This window comes from Cebus imitator, unplaced genomic scaffold, assembly GCF_001604975.1.
Source record: "Cebus imitator isolate Cc_AM_T3 unplaced genomic scaffold, Cebus_imitator-1.0 Scaffold46, whole genome shotgun sequence".
NCBI lineage: Eukaryota > Metazoa > Chordata > Mammalia > Primates > Cebidae > Cebus > Cebus imitator.
In genome coordinates this window covers 3,970,863-3,994,801 of record NW_016107361.1, presented here as the reverse complement: position 1 = coordinate 3,994,801, position 23,939 = coordinate 3,970,863, and the positions used below count along the sequence as shown (strand labels likewise).

Here is a 23,939-nt window from a genome sequence, read left to right as displayed (position 1 = left end):
ACTCCTCAGCAGTGCAATGCTATGGCCTCCCTGTAGAACTGATTAGCAAATCAAAGAATAAAGTAGTTTTCTCACAAGTGATTTTCTTGCCCTACAGAATTGTCTTTTTCAATGTTACTATCAGTATTCTTTGACTTCTCAGCATAATTGAAGCATTATCTATGATTTCTGTTTCTTTAATGCAGACTACAAGTGCATCCTTTTAAGGTCATTCCACTCTTCTCTGTCACATGTACAGAATTTGCTTATGAGGTGTGTTTATTTCAAGAATTTCAGCTGTTTGGAGGGAGACTTTATTCTACTGCGTAATGTAATTTTTAAAAATGATGTGCTTTACACCATTGTGGGCACATATCCCTAGGCCATAATTTTCTCCATGTACTTAATTCAGTACAGAATTCCAGGTACTGATGATTAGTGATATCTTTAAAGCTAAATGAGATTGAAAGTCATCTTTAATGTCTATAGGATCCTTTTTTCATGAAATGCTTCCTCTGATGTTTATTTTGAATAATAGTCTTATCCATGGCTTATAGGACCAAGGCCATAATAAAAATATTCCCAGGAAGGGTCATCTTCTTATTCAGTGTGTACTTGTTGAGCTATAGGCAGTTTTGCTGTGTACATGGCTCTAAAATGATCTTTTCCTCAACGTACAGAAAGATCTGGAGAAATGTCGGCACTCACGTATTAAGCTTGTAGTATAATAATACAGTAAGTATAAGATAAAATGTGATATATATATATATATATTTTGAGACAGAGTCTTGCTCTGTTGCTCAGACTGGAGTGCAGTGATGTGATCTTGACTCACTGTAACCTCTGCCTCCTAGGTTCAAGTGATTCTCCTGTATCAGCCTTTTGAGTGTCCGGGGCTACAGGTCCGTGCCACCACACCTGGCTGATTTTTGTATTTTTAGTAGAGACGGGGTTTTACCATGTTGGCCAGGCTGATCTGGAACTTCTGACTTGGTGATTCACCTACCTCAGCCTACTAGAGTGCTGGGATTACAGGCGTGAGCCACCCTGCCCGGCCAAAATGTGGTATCTTTAAAAGCTCTGAGATGATGGCATTTTAGACTAAGGTAATGTTTTATTTTATGGGGATGTGCAGCTATACTGCTGGCAAGATGAATCAACATGTTCTAATTCTGCTTGGAATAAGAAGAACTTGATTTACCATTACCTGCTGTGGTAGAAAATTGCATCACTGAAGTAAATTTGTATCTTCAGTATTGGAAGTATTCAGCAGAATCTATCAGAAAGGATTTCAAAAGCTGCAGTCTATGCTGTTGTGATAATAAGTAAAGAAAAGCATTTCCCCTGTTTCAGACAGCCTTTGGTAGAATATGTATTTAGGAAAATATATACAGATTCATCAACTGTGTACCTGACTCAAATATTTTTAGCTTCTTTGGGTTGAACTTTGAGTTATGCCAAGGGATCCCCTTTGGTCTTTTCATGGAAAATCACTCAAAACCAATGTCGATGTGCACTTATAAAGAAGGGTGTAAAGGTTTATAGGATGATACTGCTCAACACTTTACAGGTCTGGAATCTACATGGTCAACTAGCTTCTCTATTTGAGCCCTGAACCACTGTTGTATTCGTCTCCTGTTTCTTTTCCTTTGCTATTATCCAGTTGTAAAAGTGATGTGTGCTTCCTCTCCTGCCTTTTATTAGTGCATTGGGGCTTGTCTTGCAGGATGAGATCTGTGCTAAAACTTTGTGCTTCTTATCTCTGTATATGCTGATAAATAGGCTTTAGTGTTCTATCTTGTGGTGACATATCACCCCACCCCATCTTAGAGGTGACAGTTGCCTTTAAAGGACTACAGTTTTGTTGTGTAGGGGGCTTTTTCTGTTACGTGCTTCTAAATAGGACTGTGAGAGAATCTTTCAGGTCTGAGGAGGTATGTGGCTGTTTTGTGCTCCTTTCCTCTCCAACATCAGGGCTGTAGATAATTCACCCCTGGTGTTGTATCGCCCCCAACCCCTGCCACCCCTGGTGATTTGCTGCTAATTTTGGCTACTTTTTTCTTATTCCATAATCTCTTGCTTAGTCTCTTCTGACTTCTGCCAATTCTGGTATAGTTTGTTCAATTGATTGGCCTTTTCTTGGTAGATCTCAGTCTCTTAACTTCTCCCCTTCCCCTTGTTGAACTGACCAATAATCTGTGAGAATAACCCTTATATCTTGTGTGTCATATGGGCTTCAATTTTTTTTCCTAAAGCATATCATGCTATACATATTATTTTTAAACTGCCTTTTTGCCACTTTATCTTCTGATAATACCTTTCCTTACATTTCTATTTTTAAAAAATTTATATTTCTAAATTTTCAGTGGCCAATATCCCTTCCATGATAATGAATCTGTCATTTGACCAGTCCCCTACTTTTAGGAATTTGGATGTTTCTCTTTTCTCTTTTCCCTTCTTCCTTCCTTGTGCCTTCTTGTTATTTCCTGGTAATGAGTATCGAGAGTTTTTTGTTCACCAGGCATATAGTTAGTTTTTGAAAACCTTACTGTGGGCTTTTTGAGGCTTTTGCTAGTTATAACATTACCTTGTGTGTTCAAAGACAGGGGCCCATATCTTATGCATATCTTTCTTCTTGGCATACATGTCTGACACAGTGGCCTTTCACTAAGGAATTATTGTTGAGTTTCAGAAATGTGAGGGCCATTTGAAAAATACATGAGTACCTACTATGTACTTGGAACCCAGGATATAGGGGTGAACAAGGTAGAGATTGTCCTTGCTCTCATAAGGTGAGGTATTATTTTGTAAAACAAGGTTTATGTTACAGAGATGGCAAGCCTCTTATGGTAAGGATCAGTGAAAAAAATTAAGACACACAGTATAGCAAAAGCAGAGTGAATGACTTAGGGTTTGGTTACTTGGGACATGTTCATGCTTGTAGCTGAGTTGACTAATTGATTTTTCCATAGATGATATTTCTTATTTAGAATTATCCACTAGTGTTAATGGATTGAGATGGAATGATCTTTTTCAAGTTCATACATTTTTGACCCTTGTGAGTAATTCCCGTCACTTATACTTAAATTAAAAATTTCATACCTGAATATAATATGCTGTTGTACTTAGTGATTCCAGAGACCCAGAGATCTTTTAGGACTGAGTTTGGGGGGAATAAAAATATATCCCAAAATATTTTTGGTCTTTCTGTTGCATGTCGTAAAATATGATAGGCAAAGATTGCAGCCATGGAGAAGATTTTCTGCTATAAATTGGTGTTTCAACCCTGCCAGCTGTTCATGCTTTCTGCGATCCCACTTATAAAAGTGGAAAGTGAAGGGTGAGTGGCTGCCCTTATAGGCAACCACAAAATTAAAAAAAAAAAAAAAATGTGCATGCCTCAGCAGATCTATATTAGTGTTTCATATAGCTGCCTTTTTCTTTTTTATTGTAGGGCCAGCTCTCAATGTTGCAAGAAAAAATAGACCATTTGGAGCGTTTGCTAGCTGAGAATAATGAGATCATCTCAAATATTAGAGACTCAGTCATCAATTTGAGTGAGTCTGTGGAAGATGGTCCGAAAAGTTCACAAAACAATTTCAGCCAAGGTGCTGGCTCACATCTTCTGCCCTCACAGTTATCACTTGCCGTTGACCCTGCAGACTGTCTGTTTACTTCACAAAGTGGAAGTCACAATTCAGATGTGCAGGTAATGTATACCTTTATTAATAATCACCGGGCCTTTTTTTTTTTTTGTTCTTTTTAAGATTTGACCTAATGTCTGTTCTGACTTGGTAAGTTGCTTAAACTCTTTGGATTCTAGTTTCTCATTTTGTAAAGTACTTTGACTAATCACATGAACATTAATGTTCTTTTTAGTGATAAAATTCCATAATTTTGTTTTCTTAGTTTATCTTACTATTTCATACTTGCGTGAATATAGTCTTTTAGTATGCTCTGCAGCTCTTATTTTCTATAATAGTTGAAAACCTTTAGAGGTTTACATTTTGCCAGATATTTTTTTTTTACCTTCTTTTGGAGAATACAGGAAAAGTCCTGCTCTTATTATATATCAGTTATACATTATAGATTTTGTACATTGTAAGGTTAGATTTTTTTTTTTTCTTAATACCATTTTGCAAGGGGGAAGGGAAATATTCTTGAGCTGTACTTTCCAGTATGGAAGCCCCTTTCCACATGCGGCTACTGAGCACTTGAGATATGACTAATGTGGCTTGAGATGTGCTGTAAGTGTAATATACACACACAGTGTTTCAGACTTAGTGTGCAAAATATCTTAATTCATTTCTATATTGGTTATATGTTAAGATAATATTTTATACATACTGAGTTAATGAAATGTTATTAAAATTAATTTCAACTGCTTCATTTTACTAGAAAAATAAAAATTTGGCTTGTATTATATTTCTCTTGGACAGCACTATTATAGAGGGTAATAGAGTTGAAAACCAGCATCAGAAAGGACTTTTGCCTTTCTTAAACTCAGAGTGTTTCACTCACACTGGCTCTGCAAATTAGGGGAAGGCTGTGTTTAACCTTATGCCTTAGACCAGAAGTTGGACTTTGGTGGAAGGATTCTAAGGGGTGAATATTTTAAAGTTGGACAAAATTAGTTGACTTCTGGCCTTGTTTTCAAATATGCATTTTCCACTAACTGCTGAGGGCAGAGAACATGATATGATGTTGAGGTTATGGCTCACAGGCCAAGCTGGAAGCTGGGGACAGTGGAGCTGGCCAGGTCTTGCACCTGCAACCTCATCACCTGGAGTGTAGCCAGATTGTGATAGGCTCAGAATCCTGTGCTTACAGGGATAGCTGTTTCTGTGAGGCTTGGCTTTATTCAGTTTTTGTTGTTGTTGTTGTTGTTAAGTACTTCTTAAGTACCTAGACTTGTTGTCATCCGTGATTTATTTTTCTTGTGTGTGGTCTAAATCTGGGCTGGACAGAAAGGAGTTGCAGAGCCACCATGGAAGTCAGGCAGAGCAAGTCAGGAGAGTACTGGGAGAGCTGCAGGACTGAAGGAAGAAACAGAGACTGCTAACACATCCTCCTGACCAGCTAGTTTCCAAAGATTCGTCAGCTCATCTTGGGAAGATTTTATTTATTACAGTCATATAGTCCATAGGCAGATAAATGTTATTGCCTTAAAATACTTTGTATTGACTTTTATATAATTTGACCTTTAAAAATTTTTTGTAACTCATTTATATATTAGGGTATGATTTTTGCAGTCTAGTTTTAACATAATTTAAATTTTACAAAAGGTTGTTTCGTCGTGTTATTACACTTAATATTATAGACACTATGAAGAATAAAAGTACTTTGAGTTTTTTTTCCCTCTTACTGTTTTTATCTTTGCATCCAAACATTATTAGCTGGAAGGAATACTGCATTGAAAAGCTAGAAAACATTAGGATAAATAAAAGCTAAATCTCAATTTTAAAAATTTCTTCCATTTTTAGATGATTATGCCTGGTTGACCCTGTGGTAGCTTTACTTCTAGGGTAAAATATGTAGATATAACATATGCTACATGGAAGAATAGCTATAGATAGATCTATTTTCATTCAGGCATAGATTTTTAAGATACATGAGATTTACTGTAAAATAAAGACAGCTCAAAGTAAAATGTCATTTCCAGTACTATATTTGAAAGTGCTGAAATATCTGGTCATAATCAAATTTAATCAGAATTTTTTTTCTAGTTTGTTTTTTTTTTTCTATAAATTTCTATTAAATTGCTTTGGAAGTAAAGTATGGGAAGAAGGAATTTAATGAACTTATTTTTTGTTAGAAGAAGATGGGAGGGGATTACTTATCAGGGTAGTTTTGTAGCAAAAAGAGAATTTCAAGCCTTTGAATGGTGATGAAATATTTTCTACTCTGAACTCCTCAATTAATGTCTACAGAAATAGTTTTATTTTATAAAATATATATGCAAAGTATAGTAGTGAATAATTTTGAGCAAATATTTACCAACATTAAATTAATAATGGTTAAAATTTAATTTTTTTTCTTTTATATTTTTAGATGTTGGATGTTTACAGTCTAATTTCTTTTGACAATCCAGATGGTGGAGTTTGGAAGCAGGGATTTGACATTACTTATGAATCTAATGAATGGGACACTGAACCCCTTCAAGTTTTTGTGGTGCCTCATTCCCATAATGACCCAGGTAAAATTTGCACTTCAAAAAACAGGTTCCTAGTTCCTTAGGCCTAGAGTCTTTGAATGAGAGTCTGGTAGAGCCCACTTCCCAAATTTTTGAGACATTATTCTCTGACTTTTAACATTAATGTATTCCTTTTATGTGTCATTATGTTTTAGTGTTCTCATTTTATCAATTTATGTGCCATTCAGGGATAGTACTTGTGCAGTATGAAACGGTAATAAACAAAAAGAAGGGCTTGCCTTCCGGGGCAAAAAGGTATATACTTTTAAGAGACTGATTGTTCATTTTAGTTACTTTTTGTAAAATATTGCATGGGAGAATTATTTCATGTCTGGGAACTCTACTTTTTCTTTTCTTTTTTTTTTTTTTTTTTGGGAACTCTACTTTAAAAAAAGGCAGAATGCTCATGGGAAAGTTTTAATCTTTAAAATAGAGAAGAAGTATTAAGTGGTTTAAGAGCCTTGGTGCTGATTGGTTTCAGGCAGATACAAATGTGAGTCTCAGTGCTCTGTATTTATCAGTGTTAGTTAGATGACTTGAGGCAAGTTACTTAATCCTCCAAGACCAAGTTTTTTCCCTGGTACAATCAGGTTAGTAGTATCTGTTTCAATAGGGTGAAGTGTAAAAGAATTGTGTATGGCATAATAGTAGCTGCTAGCATTATTGTTACTGCATGATGGCTTTTATTTATTGGGGCCACAGATTTTTTTGCCCCCCCCCCCCCAAGATGAGGGGACATTGTTTCAGTTATAATGGAACATAGCATTTAATACACATATTTGTTAGTTTGAGCACACAGGCACAGAGTGAATGCCCAGTGAATTTAGTTGCAGCATTTTTTTGGGGGGGGAGGGGGGGGCGAGGGTGTATTTCCAAAGACTTCTTTTGAAGGAGTGCGCTACTTTTCTTAATATCTCGATTTCATGATTATTGTCAGAAGCACTAATCACTTAATATTTTGAAGGTTTTTTTCTCTTTGCTTCCAGCATTCATTTATCTTCTACTTACATTTTTTTCCCATTAGTTTATTGGCAGATATTCCAATTTTTCTATTTCTAAGACAATAGAACATGTTACTTTAGGTCTGGACACATGGTTTAGTGAAGCACTGTGTGTGTGTGTGTGTGTGTGTGTGTGTGTGTTTGCTGCTTTTGGGTGTGAGAGGTAGTCTGTGAGCTTGGATATTGAAATGCTCAGATTTCTAGAACAGTTAAATATTTAGTATGCACTGACATGTAAAATGTATGAAATCAGTATTCTGGAAATTTGTGATGAGCTAAACATCAGCTTCTGACTTGGTTTTCCTATCTTTGGTCTTAATACCTTTATCTTTTCCTACAAATACCTGTTAGTCTTATGTTTTTTCATATATATTTTAGATTGTCTTTCTCCTTAATATTAGCCTGTACCTTTTAAATCCAAACTTAGGGAAGGCAGGGGATTATGGAAAGACTTCAGGGATTTGGAGCCAGGCAGAATGAGGCAGGTATCTTGGCTCTGTTGTGTATTGCCTGTGTGTCCTTGGGCACATTGATTTGTGTATCTGTAAAATAGAGATCATACAGGTGGAATAGCATCTTAAGCCAGACTTAGTTATAAAGTAATTATAGAAGGTGATGAAAATTACATCTAATCCAAATTTCTTTTGCTATTTATTCACTTGAGTACAGATTAGTTAGTATATTTACATTTAGGGGATGCATATGAAAAACATGTATCTTTGATTACTAGACTCACACTTAATGAGGTGAGGTGCTCACAGTTGACAATGTGGGATCTGAGACTGCTTATGGCACTGCAGAGTTTTTTTCTCTATAAATCTCATAATCACTGTTGAATATTCAATTATTGAGTGGAATGGTGGCAGAGTTACTTGTAGTATTTAAATTGTTCTCCTCTCTCTTTCTGCCAATCATGTATAGTTTAATTTTTGTTGCTTATTTGGGAGAGTGATGTGATTCCATAGTATAATTTTCCTTGTAGGCTTATAAATATACTTCGAAGTGTCTCTTGCGAGTCTTCCTCATATGAAACCTACGTCTTCCCTTTTCTTGATTTTTTAAAAAGACCTTTGTTCTTACCCTTTTTCTGCCATTTTTAATTCTCACCAATCTCATTTCTTGTTATTCCATACATGGGCACGTGACTGTAATAATAAAATCTGTGGTTTACCAGGCAGAATGTCAAATGTTTTACAAACATTTAGTGCCTACCCATGAAGGTTAGTGCCCACGATTCACGATGAAGGTGTTGCCAGGTTACACAGCTAACAAGGGACACCAGAATACTTTCCTGACAATTTACCTGAATCTCCCACTAGAGTAAATTCTAGTGGCAAAGAACATAAGCCTCCTATTAAACATACTCTCCTCATGGTCTATCTGAGTACTTGGCATATAGAATAATTGCCAAATATGTAAGGCCTCTTTGACCTTTTTCCAAGCCCCTCCACCGCATACTTGTACTGAACACACACACCCCCACGCTTGCAAGTCTGCACAGATATAAATATTTACAGCACTTTAACTTGGTGTCCTCACTAGAATGTTAGCTCATTAAGGGCTGGAACTTTGTTTTATTCACTGCTGTCTTGAGAACTCCTAGAACCATAACTGGCACATAGTACTGAGTCATTAGAGTTTGGTTAAATAAGTTAATGAACTAATGAAACATTTAACTTAGTCCTTGCCTACACTTTTCTTTTAAGTTCCCTCCTTCCTGATGGCTACTTATTTCTATTCTTAATAAAAGCAACTTATTTAACATAGTTTTGTAATTTTATATACTAAAAACAAGCAATAATAATAGTTCTTTGAAGGCAGAGATTGCCCTTGATTTTTAGATTTCTTTTGTTTGTTTGCATTACTATTCCTGCTTAGTTAGTAGGTCATTTTCTGAGTAGACATCCCTAATAAGTATTCCTGTCTATAATCTCTTTTGGTATCCTAGTACCTATAACTGAATCTTTTTGTCTTAGTAAAAGATGTTAATAACCCTGACTCTCACACCCTTCACTTGGAAAAAATAATTGTCAGAAACAGACCTTTAAAATTATAGTGATTTTTGCTGTCAAGCAAAATGTTAGAGAGAAGAATCCACTAACTTAATAATTTTCACTCTTCCTTAACAAAAGTAAAATATTGATAAAATAAATTATTCTGTGAAAAATTGAATTATGTACATCATGAAAAGCCATTCGTTTTAATAGAGGAAAAAGAGAAAAGTCTGTTCACATACAGTCCAAGTCAAAATGTGACTCTGTAATGGAAAATCTTTGTATAATACTCCTAAATGAATGTGCAGTTAGTTTTCTTTCTGAGTGAGATTTATAGAGATTTGTTTGCATTTTCTGCAACAACAATTTAAAACAAGGCTTAGCTTAGTAGTTTGTTTCATTGGTGGATTTTTTTGTCTATTGGGGTTAGAAATATTTGAAATAGATATTTTTAAAAATTTCTATTTTTGATTCCCTAAATTTGTGAATTTGTGTTGCTGTGTTTTTCTATACATAGTTATTTTTCTTTTTGCACTGAGTTGATAATATCCTTCAAGAAAAGGTAAATTTCAAAATATGTTTCTATCTTTAAAAAATTCCAAATTATATTACAGTCTGAAAAGATGTAACTGTTGTCATAAAACATTTAAGAGGTTTACATGAGTGAAAAACAGAACTGGAAAGGAATTGTGAAGTAAATGCTTATAACTTTGTACTGTTATGCTTTTGAAAGTTTTGAATCAGAGACCATGAAATTAAATGTTAGTTGATTGATACATGTTCATGTTGTATTTAATAAGCTGATTAAAACACAATTACAGCACCTTTGTATCTACAATCTTAATTCTTTGCTTTCCACTAAACTGCTGAAATATTTGGTTAATTTTACTTCAAAGAAATCACACCGTATAGAGAGAAGATAAGGTATACTAAATAGAAGGTTGGACAGCATACTGTTAGTTAAGCAATTTGTAAAATGAACATTAGAAAATAATCCCCCTTGTGGTATGACTCTAAAATAGTAGGAAGACCTAGGCCCAGGAGTTACACTGGAAAATAATTTTTTTTGTGCATTTGCAATTCTTCTGCAGAATTTTTTATTGACTCAGAGGGTGATTAGGACTTTTCAGCTTTTTTGTGTGTGTAAAATTAAGAAAACATGTTTGCATTTAGTATTATAATTATGTATCCTCACTCTAACAAAGTTTGTAAAAAAAATAAAAGCATAAAAACATGAGGAAATCAGTGTAATATTTTCAAATATTTCTATTGAAATATTTCAAGTATAATTAGAATTTGAAAACAGTTCTGGTCAGCCATAGTTGGCTAATGTCTCTATCAGAGGTATCCAATCTTTTGGCTTCGCTGGGCCACATTGGAAGAATTGTCTTGGGTCACACATAAAATACACTAACGCTAACAATAGGCGATGAGCTAAAAAAAAAAAGTCGCAAAAAGAATCTCATAATGTTTTAAGAAAGTTTACAAATTTGTGTTGAGGTGCATTGAAAGCTGTCCTGGGCCACATGCAACCTGCGGGGCCGTGGGTTGGACAACCTTGATAAAAGGTGGTAGAGACTTAGAAGACTGATTGCTAAAGGAACTTTACTGTTCAGAATGAGGTTGTCATCAGAAGAAGTTTATATGAACACAGTTTGGGGAGTGTTTTATTTGGTTTAGCCACTGCAGGATAGGTTTTGACTGCCATGATGAGAAATTGTAGTTTCTGGAGCTAAAATAGTATAAGGAACAACTGGGATCTGGCGTTCATTGCCTGTCCTGCATCAGGGGAATGACAGGTGTTTGTTACTTTTTACTTTGTGTAATTCTTTATGTAACCCTGAAAAGTGGCAAATTAAGCCACATTTAACAGGTGATGTCAACGAGGCTAGGGTAGGGTATAATAATTTGTTTAAAGTCAGTCAATTTAATTATAAATTTTCAGAGGTTGGTAAATTGAAGCTCAGGATTGCCTGATTGTAAACTCTGTGTTCTTTCCATTTACCATATTGCCTCTTAAGACACTTTATTTAGTTCAAATTATTCTATTTCTTTTCTTCTTACGTTGTGGGGATTAGCCAATTTAACACATTTATCTGCACTTTGAATTGTTAATAGCGTTGTCAAATTTAGCAAATAAAAATATAGACTGCTCAGTTAAACTTGAATTTTCAGTAACAATGAATAGTTTTTGAGTGTGTGTGTGTGTGTGTGTGTGTGTGTGTGTGTGTTTCCCAAATATCACATGGTGCATGCTTATACTAAACATTTATTTGTTGTTTTTCTGAAATTCAAATTCAGCTTGGCTCTGCATTTTATCTGACAACCTTAATTGTTAAGAAAACTGTAGCACTTAAGAGTTAAATAATTATATGGCTATCTAGAATTCTTTAAGAGATCTCTAGAACTCGTGTATTGAGATTCCTTTTTAGAGGAAGGGTCGAAGATTTGGTCTCTCATTGGCCTTCATTCCTTGAGGAGCACATATGTTAAGCAGCTGCTGAGAAAGGTAGATGGTCATTAAATAGCTCTTCCTTCTCCTCATATCAGTTACCTTTGTCTGTCTTTCAAGACTGGGTGTTTCAAAACTCACCAGTGCCCTGGTAATACAAATAATTACTAACGCTTAGGGAATCATTATGTTCTATTGCACTATTCTAGGCATTTTGCATATATCACATCATCACTTCTCTCAGTAACTTTATGACAGAGTCATGTAATTACTCTCCCTTCATAGATATGGGAGAAGTGGCAGGAGAGCGCCTAAGTGACCTGTTCGTGGCAGGGCTAAAGGTTTGAAATTAAGTGATCTTGTTCCAGAACCAGAACCTGTAACAGTTTTTAATGTACTGTATTACCTTTTGTGAATAATTCTTTGGAAACCACAGGCTGAGCCTCTAGGAGGAAAGTCTTTATGTGTCTCCAAGCCAAATGTCAATTACTTTAGTTTTATTAATCATAAAAAAGATTTTTTTCAACTGTCTCGCAAAAGTGTACATCTCACTGCATTATCTCCTATCCTTGTTTTCCTTCTGATTTTTTCTGATTTGTCTTTATTGAAATGAATGTTTCTGTCCTTAAATACTACACTAGTACATTAGATGGTGAGTGGTTTTCCTCATTGCCACACTTTCTGCAATTAGAAAGTGATTTACAAGCTATATTTTTCAGCCCCCCTTTTTTTGAGATGGGGTCTTGCTCTGGTGTCCAGGCTGGAGTGCAGTGGCACCATCTTGGCTCACTGCAACCTCAGCCTCCTGGGTTCAAGCAATTTTCCTGCTTCTGTCTCCTGAGCAGCTGGGATTACAGGCACGTGCCACACTGCCTGGCTAATTTGTGTGTGTGTGTGTATTTTTAGTTGAGATGGGGGTTTCATCATGTGGCCAGGCTGGTCTTGAACTCGGGACCTCAAGTGATCCGCCTGAGTTGGGCTTCCAAAGTACTGGGATTACAGGTGTGAGCCACCATGCCTGGCAATATTTTCCAGCCTTTAAGGTGATTTCTTTTAGAAACTTTGATAATTTGCCCAGTATTTGTCTAAGGCTAAGTAGCCCCATCATGTACCCTAAGAGTAACCCATCAAAGTCACTTTTCCTTCTAACAGTGTCTCTCATATTTTAGACAATTTTCTTATTATTTCAAATAACCAAACTCAGGGGGAAGGCTTATTATGCCTGAAGTATTGTTGGTCAGTGTTAGATGCACATAGATTGGATCATTAACAAGGGAGGGGAGAAACTTTAGCACTTAGATTTAGAAATTTATCTTGGAGATTGATCACACAATTGCAGCTCTCAGATATCAAAATACGTAGGTCTTTTAAGGAGTACTTAGAAAAGCAATATAATAAGGAGTCACAGTTGGACATTGTACATATACACATATGCAGCTGCAGGATGAACAAAATGCCTGCTATTCTGACAGTAATGCAAATAGGTTCCTCTGGTGTGGGGTAAAATTTCCAGTGAAAGCATCTGTATATGGATTCAAAAAATGATCTCTCTCAAACAACTTCAGAAAATTAAAGCTGATAAGCTCAGACAACTATTAAATGATGCTGAATCAACTGGGAAAAATAGGTTAGATTATTTTGGAAACTTGGGTTTAAAAGCATTTGGAGGAATCAGGAGGTTTATAGGTTTTCCAAGGCTCACAGTTCTCTGGAAGCCTCAACTTCACCTGTGACTCTCTTCTTACCCTCTCTTGGAAACTTCAGTCGGTTACTAATTTCTCTTCATTTTGTCTCCTTGACCTCTTATTTCCCTCTGTTTATTTCCACTGCAGTCCGTAACCATTTTTTACAGAATTTTGCAGTGGTCTCATTTTCTGTTTCTCTGCTTCTATTTTGCCTTTTTAGTCTTCATACTCTTAGTACAGTTATTTTTGAAAGTACAGGTCAGAAAACCCTAATGTCCTTCCTCCAAAGTTTTCTGTAAGAAATGGCTTAGAAGGTTTCGATGATCTGTCTCCCACTTCTATTTTTATTTCTATTTCTCACCATATTTGCATCATGTACCCTGCAGTGCAACTATACCCAACTGCCTGTCTTTTCCATATGCTCTTCCCTCTATTTGGAACTATCACCCTTTTTATCTATCCAGATGATGACTAATCTAAGAATGTTTCTTCTTTGCTTTTGGTAGGACTTTACCATTTCTTTATTTCCATAGCATTTTGTTCATATTTTCACTGTTGATTCTGTTTTCATTTAGCTTTGCTTTATTGCTGTGGCCTTATTAGATGCAAGGTACATGTTTGAATGAATAAACCAGAACGTTAATTAAAAGTTTTTCACAGTTTATCAGGGAGGAAAAGCAAGCTTAACTTATAATAGAAATGTTGGAATTAAAATTAGCAGCATATTTGAGTAATAATGCCATTTAAGATTGTGTATTACGCCTTAAATATATGACTGGAAGTTGCAGTTGAATATTGAAGGATTAACAAGTGATGGAAGAGACCTGTTGGTCATTTGTTGATAGAAAATAACTTAATTGCTAGATGAGAACATCAGGGATTCCAAAAGGAGGGAGAGAGGGAAAGGGGTAAGGGTTGAAAAACTACCTGTTGGGTACTATTCACTATTTGGGTGATGGGATCAATAGAAGCCCAAACCACAACATAATGCAGTATACCCATGGAACAAACCTGCAAATATACCTTTTGAATCTAAAATTAAGAAAATTAATTATTAGAACAAAGGATATTTCTGTTACTTTTTTTTTTTTTTTTTTGAGATGGAGTTTTCCTCTTGTTGCCCGGGCTGGAGTGCAATGGTGTAATCTCAGCTCACTGCAACCTCTGCTTCCCGGGTTCAAGGGATTCTCCTGCATCAGCATCCCAAGTAGTTGGAGTTACAGGTGCCTGCCACCATACCTGGCTGATTTTTATGTTTTTAGTAGAGATGGGGGTTTCACCATGTTGGCCAGGCTGGTCTCGAACTCCTGACCTCGTCATCCACCCGCCTTGGCCTTCCAAAGTTGTGGGATTATAGGTGTGAGCCACTGTACCTGGCTGATATTCCTGTTTTTAGTGAACTTTATTTTAAAAATTTGACAATATTTATCACATTGAAATGGGAAAAAAAACCATATAGCTTAAGTTGCATGTGTTAAATGTTACTACCAATGTATTATTTATCTGGATATAATTATTTTTGATTCAAAATCTTTTCATGTTTTCCTGAAGGTTGGTGCTTATTTAACTTTTAAGTGGAATTAATATACTTAAAAAATCGTTATTAATAAAAATAAAAATAAGAGGAAAACATCATTATTATAGCAATTAAAACCATAACAGTATAACAGTGCTTTGTGGAGCGGCATGCTTTCTTAGGGATGGGAGTTTTAATCTTCTTAGGGCTGACAGAGTCTCTTAAAATACAAACATTGTGGAAACTTAAAGATATTGGACAATGATTATTAGGCTAGCATCAGAACAGACATATTAAAACATATAGTGTTGTATTTTTTATCTTTAATTTTTTTTCTAGTTGAAATAATAAATTTGCATTTGTACTTTTTTCCCAGTCCTTTTGGCTATACCTTTCATTCATCTTACTAAGTACTAACTGAACTCTTGCTCTTCTTGTATGTTTGCAGTAGGTGTTAGATTCATGAAAATTGGCTTATTTAAAGTTTGAGCGGTAGTGTGTGCTCAGGCCTGCTTCTAAAATTTGCAGGATCTGGGGCAAAGTACACAGAAAGCCCACATACCCTGTGTTTAAATCAAAGTAATAAATTACTAAAGAAAAATAGGTCTTCTCTTCTTGCCTGGATAAATAGCTCAGTGATCTAGAAGACCAAATGTGGGTTTAGATTGCTCTAGCTCTAGTTCCCCATTGGAATGTGGTAGTGTGTATGGGGAGAGCCAGCCTATGGGGCAGGCCAGCTGCCTTCTCCTCCCAAACCTGGCCCTGTCCCAAACTAGGAGGGACCTTACCTTAAGAGATCCTGCTGCCAGGTCTGCACCCCTGCGAACTACAGCCTCTTGGCCACTGTTTAGGCTAGAGAGGTTTCCATTTGTAGGATTAAGTGCCCTGAAAGGGAAAGACTTAGAGAAGAGTCCCAGTAGGCTCCCAGTTTGGGGCTGTTTAGACAGATTTCTGGACTCTGGTACTCAGAAGGGCAGGGCACACTCTGGGTCAGTTTGTTGTATGGATTTATCTAGTTGAAAGAGGTATAGTTAGAATAGGGAGGTCCTTCTAGAATCCAGGACTCAGGGCCAGGTACCTCTTGTCCATGTCCTCATGGTGGTACTTAGTGTATGCCCTTGAACAAAATAAAACCAAATGTTCCTGAAGAGCATCAGAATTCCACATAGTCTCTAGATTTCCAACCTATGACTTAGAGCTCAAAATTTTAAAAATAAACTGTAATTTCTCAGTGAACAATTACTAGCTGTTTAATTGTTCATGAACATTGAATATAGGCAATAGAGTTTCCAACTTTATTAGAGTTTTTTATTTTAGAACTTAAAAAAAATTTAATAGTGGTACCGAATTTGGGTTTATGCCTGTTTTGTGGAACTTGTAATTAGGCACTCTTTGTTTTAAATATTTCTCCACTTATTTAAAATAGCTATTAGCTTTTTTATGGGGCAGTAGTAGTGTTAGAGTAGAAAAGAATAAATTGAAAATATTCTTAATGCTGTTCTAGGCCTGGTTCAATTTTCAAGTATATTCAAGAGAAAGAAAAGTAGCTATGAATTGACCACTTTAAGTAAATCAATTTGCAACTCAGTGTCCTAAGATTATTAGATCTAGAGGTAGGAATGTAATTTTGTGTCACAAAAATTCATCCCCTACCACTTTTTATAAAACACTGTATTTCTGGTTGGTCTCACGTTAATATACAATTGTAGTTTTTACAGTAATTTAGAAAATGAAATAACCAATTCAGTGTAAAAGGGAATACTTGATTATTGTATCAGAGCAATAAAAGCTAATTTACTGTTATATTACTCAATACTGAAAGCTGCAAGAGGCTCTCTTTCAGTTCATTCTTCATTAATTATGCTTCATTGTGGTGGTATTAGTATGAGTTTTTTGAAAGGCTTTCAAGTTGACATCTCTGAGATTGTATTGTGGCTCACGGGAATATCTTTGATATATTTTCCTCATGATTGTTGAGGGGTGAGTGAAGTGTTGAGGGCCAAATGGATTCCTTAGTCACTGTGATTCCTCTGTGAAAACTCTTATGATAAACTCTTCTTTGAAATGGTCTTGGTTCACTTATCACAGGTTAAAACTGTTGAAAATAAATATTGTACTTTAAAAAAAACACAAAAAAACTTCTATTGATCTTCATAAAGATTAGTCCTTAAAAATTTGCCTTTTATACTAGATTACTGGAGTTTTATTATCAAATTAATTTGGAGACATTTCACTTTTTGTAGTTCTTTAGCTAGTAGCCAGATAATTAGGAATTAGTTTGGATCTTTGCTAAAATTTAGGTAAAAGGTATATGTGTTATCTTAAAGACGATAGTTCTAACAGAACCATTTAATTTACATGGTCCTTGTTGCATGTATATAATAAAAGCATGGCACAGAAATAGATATACTTATGTACATTTGAATTTAGCTCAGTTTTACAATATGTAGGTAGATAGAGTATATTCAGTTAAATATTATGTTGGTACTTGATAAAATAAATTCTTCCCACATTGCAATCTTTACTTTTTGGATGGTAATGACGCGGATTTGTTCTAGGGTTGATTAAGTTTGCTAGGGTTGCCATAACAAAGTACCAGACTACATGGCTTAAACAACAGAAATTTGGTTTTTCACAGTTCTGGGGGGCTGGAAGTCCAAGATCAAGGTGTTGGCAGGGTTGGTTTCTTTTGAGGTTATCTCTCCTTGGCTTGTTGATGGCTGAGTTCTCCCTGTGTCTTTGCATGGTCTTTTTTGTGTTCTCATCTCCTTTTCTTATGTCAGTTATATAGGATTATGGCCTATCTTCATGACCTCATTTTACCTTAATTACCTCTTTAAAGACCTTGTTTTCCAAATACAGTCACATTTTGAGGTGGTGAGACTTCAGCATATGACACAGATCTGTCCATAACAAGGGCATAGAGTGAATTCAGTGCAAACTGAAATTTTGGGTAACTAAAGTATGTTTAAGATGTAGAGCAGTTTACATAAATGTTTTAATTGTATACTTTTAAAAATTAGGCCTTCAAAATATTTTTTATTTCCCTTTACCTGGTTTAATTGTACAGATGTGGGGAAAGGGCAATTAAAGGCCGATGATGATAATGATTGATAATATTAATAATAGTAATAGCAGCTTATATTTATCAAGTACCATATTATATGTTCCAGGCTCAGCTCTGAGCACTTGTGTTTTAACTTGGTGGTGTTGGCATGGTCAGCAGGGAGTTAGGTCACCTTGTTTAAGGGTTTGTTGTGTTTTCTGGGCTATTCCCTAGGAATCCAGAGGTGGATCCTGGTTCAGTGCTCTGAGGGCAGTGCTCCAGGTTAGTACTTTTGTGAGGCTAGGTGGGATTCTTTGCAGACCACTATTTCATGAAATATCTTTGAGGTTTTAAAAATAGACACAGGCTTTTTTAGTTAAATGTGGAAAAGTTGAAACAGGAAGTAGTCTTTGGTGACAAACTAGGTTAAAAGTGCCCCAGATCAAGAAAGTCCTAAAAAGAATATTTGGCCCATACCTCCATATGTCTCACATCGTAGTGGGACAGTACATAATTGTTCAGTAAATAATTGTAGGATGAATGAGTAGATTTCAATTAAAGCAAGAGGAATAAATAAGTCATAGCTGCAGTGCTCTTTTCAAAAGCTCATATTCACATCATCAGAAAGAGTTTTGCCTTCCCTCTTTCTGGCAGGCTTTTCTTTTTCTTTTTCTTTTTTTGCTAGCAAATATAGTGTATATATTAACTATATATTGATAAGAAACAGCCATTTGTACTCCCTTATTCTTTAATTCTCTCACATGTAAATTTGGAAACAATAGACCAATAGTTCAGCCTGGATCTATAGAAACTTCTCCCTATAAGATTTCTTAGATGGGAACGGGTTATTTTTTAGCAAAACTACTTTGTCTGCCACTAGTAGGTGTAATTGGTAGCTGTGTATGCTTTTGCTTGACCATTTTAGTAATCTGCTTTATGGCGCTATATTTGGACCTGTTGGTGTTAAAAATGTTTCTTATAGCCAAATTGCAAATATCTTTAGATAAAATTTCCAGGATATTTGAAAAGTAAAGGAAAAATCAGAGAATCAAACTGTGAACGTTTGCAATTCTCTTTTGGAAAACTTTACATATTTGTGTTTGCATTGTTGTTTGATTAGTGTTACTTTGTGTTTCTAAGCAATTGAATAATGAACAGCCTTTGGGAACAAATGCCTAGTTTTTGCAAAATTCTACTTCTCAGTATTCATATTTATGTGATAATTACCTTATTGGTCTGCTGCTAGCTTTATACTTGCGATCTCTTTTTTTCTTAGTTTAACTTATTTAATGGGTGAAGAATTTTAGATGTGGCATGAGAAGAAAAAATTTGGATTCCATATTATGAGAACAGTACTGCCAACTTGTTAACACAGTTTAGATTTATAAAGTTCAAAAAAAATTTCCTTAAACTAGAGATAAAAAATTGAATTAGATACTATACTTATTAGATATGAATAACTGCTTTTTGGCCTTAGGTCCTCTATCTTATTTTTCTTATTTCTATTTGAATTTATACAGTTTTCAGAGTATTTTTGTTGTTTTAATATTAGTGTGTTTCTGAGTCCCACGACAACTAAAATGGAGTTTCATTAATTGAAAACACCTGTTAAATTTAAAAATATGTCTTTCTGTGAATGAAATTTCTAAGGATGTCGAAAGAAATGCAATGGAATGTGACCGAGTTGAAATCAGCTGTACAAATCAGATCTCTGTGGTATATTTGTGTCTTGATTTAGGTTGGTTGAAGACTTTCAATGACTACTTTAGAGACAAGACTCAGTATATTTTTAATAACATGGTCCTAAAGCTGAAAGAAGACTCACGGAGGAAGTTTATTTGGTCTGAGATCTCTTACCTTTCAAAGTGGTGGGATATTATAGATATTCAGAAGAAGGATGCTGTTAAAAGGTTTGTTTTAAAACTTTTTTTGGAATTTGGTAATAATAAAGATTAATTGTACAATGAACTAAGTATTGAATTTTTAGATGGTGAAAATTCTTAGCTTTATATCTGAAACTTAAAATATTTCTTTACATCCCATTTTCATTGATTTTGGTTCATCCCTGAAAAAGCCATTTGAAACTTTTCCGTTTAAATCCTGTGTTCCATTGGGTACAGTAGCTCACTCCTGTAATCCCAGCACTTTGGGAGGCCAAGGCAGGCATTTGAGGGCAGGAGTTCAAGACCACCCTGGCCAACATGGTGAAACCCCATCTCTACTAAAAATACAAAAAAATGAGCCAGGTATGGTGGCTCACGCCTGTAATCCTGGCTACTCAGGAGGCTCAGGCACGAGAATCTCTTGGACCCAGGAAGCAGAGGGTTGTAGTGAGTTAAGATAGTGCCACTTTACTACAGCCTGGGTGACAGAGTGAGACTCTGCCTTGGGGGAAAAATACCCTATGTTTCAACTTTGTCCCACAAATGGAATTGCTAGGTCAAAGCGGCTTAATATTTTGAAGGTTTTTATAAGCAAATAATTAAAGTGACTGCTGTATAGTTTGTTTTAGTGTATTTTTCAATCTTCCATATAGAGAGTGTCAGTTTCTTTGCCTGTTGGTCAGCAATAGAATATTTGAAATCATCGGCCAATTCGATGGTTGAAAAATTTCATTTTAATTTCTATTTTTGATTGGTAACAATGTTCTGTATTTTCTCATACAGGGTAAGTTTTCTGTGACTTGCTTATTGTACTTTTTCTTACTGATTTGTAGGAATATTTATGTCTATTTATATTCCTTAACTTGTATTTTTCCTCAAATTTGTATTGTAGTCTTTTAGTGTTTGATATACACACTTTTAGCACATTTATGTACTCAAATCTGTTATTCTGTTTTCTTTAGATATTGGTTTTGCTGTCGTGTTTTAAAAAGTTTTCCCCAATCTAGAGGTCAAATAAACAGTGCATTTTCTTCCTCGTTTCATTTTTTACCATTCACTTTTAAAAAAACTGAAAATTAAAAAAAATATGTTATGATGGGAGGTTTTATGAACTCCATGTATCCCTGGAGTTAAGAATTATCTTATAATGAATTGTTTAATTTATCTAATGTCACTTACACAGCACTTACTGTGTTAGAATCTGTTTAAGCACTTTACAAATTGTAACTGATAATCTTCTAAATAATTCTGTGAAATAGGTACAATTATTTTACTTGTTTTACACATCAGGACACTGAGTTGTCTAGGGTCACAGGGCAGCCTGGTATTCCATGTGGTGCAGGCTGTCTAGCTCTAGAGGATGTCTCTTTTGCACACTTTGCCATCCTGCGTCCTTAAGATTGAATTAGTCCATTCTTTTCTCGTGATTTGAAGTGTAATCTTTATTATATTTAAATGTGCACTAGCTCCTGGGCATTTTGACCTGTTTCATGGATTTTTGTGTTTGACTATAATTGTTGTGCCTTTATGATATATTACATTAACTGACGGTGAAGTTTCTCCTTGTCTTTTTAAAAATATATTTTTAGTTATTATGGCTACATAATAGTTGTACATATATATGGGGTACATCTGGTATTTTAACATAAGCATGTAGTGTATAATTATCAAATCAGGGTAATTGGGATATCTGTCACCTCAAACATTTATCATTTTCTTGTGTTCGGAGCATTGCAGTTCTCTTCTTTTAGTTATTTTGAAATATACAATGCATTATTGTTAACTATATTTAAAAGTTCTTTTAATGAGTGAACATTTAATTTTCCCAAAGTGCTTTAGAATTAGTTTGTTAAATTCTTCATACTCCATCAAAAAAGTAATCTCTTTGGATTTTGATGACAATTGGTGTAAACGTTTAAAGATAATTTGGGGATAATTGATTTTTTATAATTTCCATTGGCGTTTTTTTTCCTCCCCCTCTCCTGATAGCAGGCTTAAAATGCTTATAGGTTGGGCTAGGAAGGTACTTTAAGTGAAGGGTATATTTTCCATAGGTAATGGGATGAATTAACTACCTCATCCAAAGGGGCTAGCCATACCCTCCCTAGCCATGTGCTGCCACTGGAACCAGAGTTGTCAGGATATCCTTCCAGTTACTCAGGACAAGCTAGAATTCCAAAATATTATGTAGAGATTTTACACTGAAATGTTAGCTATCAGTTTAGATGAATATCCCTGGACACGCACACATGTGCATGAGTAAACACACACACACACACACACACACACACACACACACAGCCAAACAGATTACATCAGAATTTCTGAGTCTGTAGTTTAGATACACTAGTTTGCAACCTTTCAGACATTAATAGCTGTTTCGTGAAACCACATAGGCTTTGGTGTTTGTTTTATAAAGGGAATTTTAAAATTAAGTTTTAAGATTAAAAAAATTTTTGCCAAGTACAGTGGCTAATGGCTATAATCTCAGTGACTTGGGAGACTGATATAGGAGGATCACTTGAGCCCAAGAATTGGAGGCTACAGTGAGCTGTGATCATGCCCCTGCACTCAAGTCTGGGTGACAGGGTGAAACCTCGACTCTAAAAAAAAAAATTTTAGGCCTTTAGGTCTTAACATTACTACTTGAGTATGAATAATATTTCATATTTTCTGAGAAAATTATTTTGTAGCTGTTTTACTCAGTTTGTTTCTGATTTTAAGAATTTATCCCATCTGTAGTTATTTTTGCTTTTTTGTTAATTCTTTTGGGAATCTGATTTTTTTCTTCATTTTAATTTACTTAATTTTGTTGGTTTTTGCCCACCTTACCCTCCTAAAATCTACATACATTTTACCAATTTATATGCTATTTTCTCATTGTATTTTCCCCCTAAATATTCAATAACTGTACAACCATTTTCTTTTTGACTTGAGTATGTTAGAAAAATAATTTTCAGTTCGCAAGTGCTATTTTTTCTCAGTTATATTAAACTAGCTTTAATGTCTTATGTCTTATGGCCATAGAGTATGGACTGTATACTTTCTTTTTTTTGAGACTGAGTCTCACTCTATCACCCAGGCGGGAGTGCAGTGGTGCAATCTCAGTTCCCTGCAACTTCCTCCTCCTGGGTTCAAGTGATTCTCCTGCCTCAGCCTCCCTAGTAGCTGGGATTACAGGTGCCCACCACCATGCCTGGCTAATTTTTGTGTTTTTAGTAGAGATGGGTTTTTACCATGTTGGTCAGGCTGGTCTTGAACTGCTAACCTCAGGTGATCCACCCACCTCAGCCTCCCAAAGTGCTGGGATTATAGGTGCCTGCCACCGTGCCTGTCCTATGTTTTCTATTTTTAGTAGAGATGGGGTTTCATCATGTTGGACAGGCTGGTCTTGAACTCCTGACCTCAAGTGATCCTTGTGAGCCACCACGCCTGGCCTGTATACTTTTTATTCTTTAGAATTTTTTGAATTTTTCTTTGTGACTTAATGTGTAATCAATGTTCATGAAACTTCTACTGGTATTTGAGAAGGTGGTGTTTGTAGAATATAGAGTTTGGTATCTGCTAATTCAGTATTTTACAATTGCTGTTTTTATCGTCTTACAGTCAGTTCTGCTGTCATATTGCATACACATTCCTAAAAATCATGTTATGCAAAACTGTACAATATTAAACCACAGGGCTCATGAAAAAATGCAGTTAGGGCACAGCACTCAAAAACTTCATTAGTGAAGTAGACATACACAAAAGATGGAAACCTAGTAAAGATGCTAATCCAGTTTTATCTGCGTTAAATTGCTTTAAAAATGCTTAAATAAATATGCCAGTTTACCTTGAAAAAGACCTAAAGTTTGCTTGTGGAGGTATGTATCGGAAGGAATATAGATTCAAGTTATTACTGAGAAGCGGTGGCAAGTAGGTTATCCGAAATCTGTTGGAAAGTTGAATAGCAGATGTGGAGGACTGCCTTATAACCCTTGGTGAACTCAGAGAGCTGGTAGATGTTTATGGTGTGTGTGCCTTGTGTATTCCCTACACAGCTTTGTTTAGCTGAGTGCAGTTTTGTACCTTCATCTCCTGTTTCTTGGAGACTAAATTGTGCATAAACAAGGCAAAATTTATTTCCTCATACAATTAATCACTTTGGAACTAATTCCCATTTTTAAAACAAGTGTTTATAGCAGAACTGA

The 23,939-nt window shown here is 35.4% G+C and overlaps 1 protein-coding gene across 1 annotated transcript in view; it reads left to right on the top strand.

Moving 5' to 3' along the window:
• MAN2A1 (mannosidase alpha class 2A member 1) overlaps positions 1–23,939 on the top strand; it is a 170,003-nt gene that overhangs the window by 20,912 nt on the left and 125,152 nt on the right. Inside the window, exons 2-4 of the mRNA XM_017527221.2 lie at positions 3,434–3,688; positions 6,031–6,175; positions 19,605–19,776. Coding sequence (XP_017382710.1) covers positions 3,434–3,688; positions 6,031–6,175; positions 19,605–19,776 — 572 coding nt within the window. The remainder of the gene's footprint in view (positions 1–3,433; positions 3,689–6,030; positions 6,176–19,604; positions 19,777–23,939) is intronic.